The sequence below is a fragment of the Pezoporus flaviventris genome, unplaced genomic scaffold (assembly GCF_033815535.1).
Source record: "Pezoporus flaviventris isolate CSIRO_AGI_PZ_B2104156 unplaced genomic scaffold, CSIRO_AGI_Pfla_v1 ptg000834l, whole genome shotgun sequence".
NCBI lineage: Eukaryota > Metazoa > Chordata > Aves > Psittaciformes > Psittacidae > Pezoporus > Pezoporus flaviventris.
In genome coordinates, this window is record NW_026893379.1 from 41,211 (window position 1) to 45,758 (window position 4,548).

The window sequence follows — 4,548 nt, forward strand, 5'->3', positions numbered from 1 at the left end:
ATGGAGGTGAGTGGGAGCCTCCTGCCCCATAGATGTGGGTCCGGCCCCACTTGGGGGTCGGGGGGGGATGGGGGGGTGGGGGAGGGGCAATGGGAGACGTGGCCAATGGCGGGCGGACTTTGGACCCCCATGGACATGGCGGGGGGGAGGGGATGGGGAGTGCTATGGCGCTGGATGGGGGGGTGGGGGGGATCTATGGGGCTGGACCCATAGGTTGGGGGTGTCTATGGGGCTGGGGGAGGTCTATGAGGCTGGACCCATAGATTAGGGGGGTCCATGGGGCAGGATGTGGGGCTGGAGGGGATCTATGGGGCTGGTTGGGGGGATGGGAGGGGTTTAGGGGGCTGGATGGGGGTCTGGGGAGGGTTCTATGGGGCTGGACCCATAGATTACGGGGGTCTATGGGGCTGGATGGGGGGGATCTGTGGGTCTAGATGTGGGGCTAGGGGGGAATATATGGGGCTGGACCTATAGATTAGGGGGCTCTATAGAGCTGGATGTGGTGCTGGAGGGGTCTATGGGGCTGGGTGTGGGGCTGGGGGGGTCTATGGGCTTGACCCATAGGTTGGGGGGGGGCTATGGGACAGGATGTGGGGCTGGGAGGGGATCTATGGGGCTGGGTGTGGGGCAGGAGAGGGGTTTATGGGGCTGGACCCATAGCTTGGTGCCTCTCCAGTGCGCCCCCAACCCTGTAGAACCATAGAGATGGGGTTAGAGCGGCCCAAAGTACTACAGAGACGAGGCCTAGAGGCCCTGGAGGACTATGGCACCATAAAGACAAGGCTAGAGCGTCACAGAGAGGTCCTGGAGGTCTGTACTGCCACAGAGACAAGGCTAGAGCAGCCTGAAGTACCACAGAGATGTGGCTAGAGGGGTAGAGAGAGGCCCTGGAGGACCATGGCGCCATAGAGATGTGGATAGAGAGGCCCTGGAGGACTATGGCACCATAGAGATGTGGATAGAGAGGCCCTGGAGGACTATGGCACCATAAAGCTGTGGCTAGAGGGGCCCTGGAGGACTGTGGACCATAGAGAGGAGGCTAGAGGGGCTGTGGAGGACTGTGGCGCCATAGAGCCACAGCTATAGGGACCCTGGAGGACTATGGATCATAGAGCTGTGACTAGAGGGGCCCTGGAGGACTGTGGCACCATAGAGAGGAGGCTAGAGGGGCCCTGGAGGACTATGGAGCCATAGAGCCGCAGCTAGAGGGGCTCTGGAGGACTGTGGCACCATAGAGCCGCAGCTAGAGGGGCTCTGGAGGACTGTGACACCATAGAGTTGCGCCTAGAAGGGCACGAGGAGGCCCTGGAGGACTCCATCTCGACGCGCAGTCTTCCAGCACCATAGAGCTGCGGCTAGAGGAGCCCTGGAGGACTGTGGCACCATAGAGAGGAGGCTAGAGGGGTCATGGAGGACTACGGACCATAGAGCCGCGGCTAGAAGGGCCCTGGAGGACTGTGGCACCATAGAGAGGAGGCTAGAGGGGTCATGGAGGACTACGGACCATAGAGTTGAGTCTAGAGGGGCCCTGGAGGACTGTGGCACCATAGAGTTGCAGATAGAAGGGCACGTGGAGGCCCTGGAGGACTCTATCTCGACGCGCAGTCCTCCAGCACCATAGAGCCGCGGCTAGAGGAGCCCTGGAGGACTGTGGTACCATAGAGAGGAGGCTAGAGTGGCTTAAAGTACTACAGAGCTGTGACTAGAGGGGCCCTGGAGGACTGTGGTACCATAGAGAGGAGGCTAGAGGAGCCATGGAGGACTTTGGCACCATAGAGTTGTGTCTAGAGGAGCCCTGGAGGACTATGACACCATAGAGAGGAGGCTAGAGGGGCCCTGGAGGACTGTGGACCATAGAGGCGCGGCTAGAAGGGCACGTGGAGGCCCTGGAGGACTCCATCTCGACGCGCAGTCCTCCAGCACCATAGAGCCGCGCCCAGAGCGCCCCCTCTCTCTCTCTCTCCCCCCCTCTCCCCCGCAGCCCCCTCCACTTCCGGTGCTTCCCCCGCCCTCCCTCCGCGTCCTGGCCCTCCATTGGCTGCAGGAGGACACGTCGCCCTTTGACCCCGCGTCGTCGCTTTCCGGTGATGGCGGCCGCGGCCTGGCTCGGGCCCAGCTGGTCTCCAAGTCCGCCGGGGTCCTGGCGGGGCTCCCGTTCGCCGAGGCCGTGTTCCGGGAGCTCGGTTGCGAGCTCCGGGCGCTGCTCCCGGAGGGCTCGGCCCTGCCCGGGGCCCGCACGGCGGTGGCGGAGCTGCGGGGCCCGGCCTGGGGGCTCCTCTACGGCGAGCGGGTGGCGCTCAACTGCCTAGGCCGCTGCAGCGGCGTCGCTACCATGGCAACGGCGGCGAGGGGCGTGGCCCGCGCACGAGGCTGGCACGGATTGGTCGCCGGCACCCGGAAGACCACGCCCGGCTTCCGGTTGGCGGAGAAGTACGCGCTGGCCGTGGGCGGGGCCGACGCGCACCGCTGGGGGCTCGACGGGCTCCTATTGGTCAAGGACAATCACGTGGCGCTGCACGGGGGGTCCATGGAGGAGGTAAGGGGGGGGCGGGTCTATGGGTCCCTATGGGGCTCTATGGGGTCTCTGTGGGTCTCTATGGGGCTCTATGGGGTCTCTGTGGGGCTCTATGGGGTCTCTATGGGGTCTCTATAGGGCTCTCTATGGGTCTCTATGGGGTCTCTATGGGTCTCTATGGGTCTCTATGGGGTCCCTATGGGGTCTCTATGGGGTCCCTATGGGTGTCTATGGGGTCTCTATGGGGTCCCTATGGGTCCCTATGGGTCTCTATGGGTCTCGATGTGTTCCTATGGGGTCTCTATGGGTCCCTATGGGTCTCTATGGGTCTCTATGGGTCCCTATGGGGTCCCTATGGGGTCCCTATGGGTCTCTATGGGGTCTCTATGGGTCTCTATGGGTCTCTATGGGGTCTCTATGGGTCCCTACGGGTCTCTATGGGGTCTCTATGGGTCCCTATGGGTCTCTATGGGGTCTCTATGGGTCTCTATGGGTCTCGATGTGTTCCTATGGGGTCTCTATGGGTCCCTATGGGTCCCTATGGGTCTCTATGGGTCTCTATGGGTCCCTATGGGGTCCCTATGGGTCTCTATGGGGTCTCTATGGGTCCCTATGGGTCTCTATGGGGTCTCTATGGGTCCCTATGTGTCCCTATGGGTCTCTATGGGTCCCTATGGGTCTCTATGGGGTCTCTATGGGTCCCTATGGGTCTCTATGGGGTCTCTATGGGTCTCTATGGGTCTCTATGGGTCTCTATGGGTCCCTATGGGTCTCTATGGGTCTCTATGGGTCTCTATGGGTCGCAGCTCGTGGGCGCTGCCCGCGCCGCCGCCGGGTTCTGGCGCCGCGTCTCCATCGAGGTCGGTTCCGAGGGCGCCGCCGTGGCCGCCGCCGCTGCCGGGGCCGACATCGTCCTCATGGACAACTTCAGCCCCCAGGTGCGCCCCGCCCCACACTTGGGGGGCACCGCGCGGGCCTGTGGGGCCACGGGGGGTCTATGGGGCCGTTGAGTGCAATGGGACACAGTGAGGGCCTCTGGGGTCATTGAGTGCCTCTGGGGCCCCCTGACCGCTTATGGGGCCCATTGAGCACTTATGGGTCCCACTGAGCACTTATGGGTCCTTGAGATCCATAGCATCCCATTGAGTGCCTATGGGGCCCATTGAGCACTTACGGGCCCCTTTGACCCCTAATGGGCCCCATTGCCCACTTATGGGTCCCAATGCCCACTTATGGGTCCTTGAGCTCCATAGGCTCCCATTGCCCACTTACGGATCCCATCACCCCCTATGGACCCCACTGACCACTTATGGGTCCTCGAGGTCCTTATGGCCCCCATTGCCCACTTATGGGTCCTATCACCCCCTATGTGCCCCACTGACCACTTATAGGTCCCCCTTGCAGGCCCTGCACAAGGCGGCGGCGGCCGTCAAGGCCTCCCGGCCCCACGTCGTGGTGGAGGCGAGCGGCGGCATCACCCTGGACTCCCTGCCCCACTTCCTGGGGCCCCACATCGACGTCGTCTCCATGGGGTGCCTGACCCACAGCGCCCCTGCCCTGGACTTCGCCCTCAAGGTCCTGCCCCATAGCGAGCAATGAATGGGGGGCAATGGAGCAGCCGTGGGAACAACACACCCCCCCCCCCAAAGCAATGAATGGGGGTCAATGGAAACCCCCCCCTTGGGAACCCCCCCCATAGGTAATGAATGGGGGTCAATGGAGCCCCTCCCCGTGGGAACCCCCCCATAGGTAATGAATGGGGGTCAATGGAAACCCCCCCCATGGGAACCCCCCCATAGGTAATGAATGGGGGTCAATGGAGCCCCCCCTCCCCGTGGGAACCCCCCCATAGGTAATGAATGGGGGTCAATGGAGCCCCCCCCCCTTGGGAACCCCCCATAGGTAATGAATGGGGGTCAATGGAGTCCCCCCTCCCCGTGGGAACCCCCCCATAGGTAATGAATGGGGGTCAATGGAGCCCCTCCCCGTGGGAACCCCCCCCATAGGTAATGAATGGGGGTCAATGGAAACCC

At 62.8% G+C, this 4,548-nt stretch overlaps 1 protein-coding gene across 1 annotated transcript; it reads left to right on the forward strand.

The window, feature by feature from the left end:
* On the forward strand, nt 1-4,114 carry QPRT (quinolinate phosphoribosyltransferase). Its single transcript, XM_061444361.1, has 4 exons — nt 1-6; nt 1,982-2,536; nt 3,322-3,453; nt 3,920-4,114. The coding sequence occupies exons 1-4, from the start codon at nt 1-3 to the stop codon at nt 4,112-4,114; spliced, it is 888 nt and encodes a 295-aa protein (XP_061300345.1).
* The last annotated feature ends 434 nt before the right edge of the window (nt 4,115-4,548 follow it).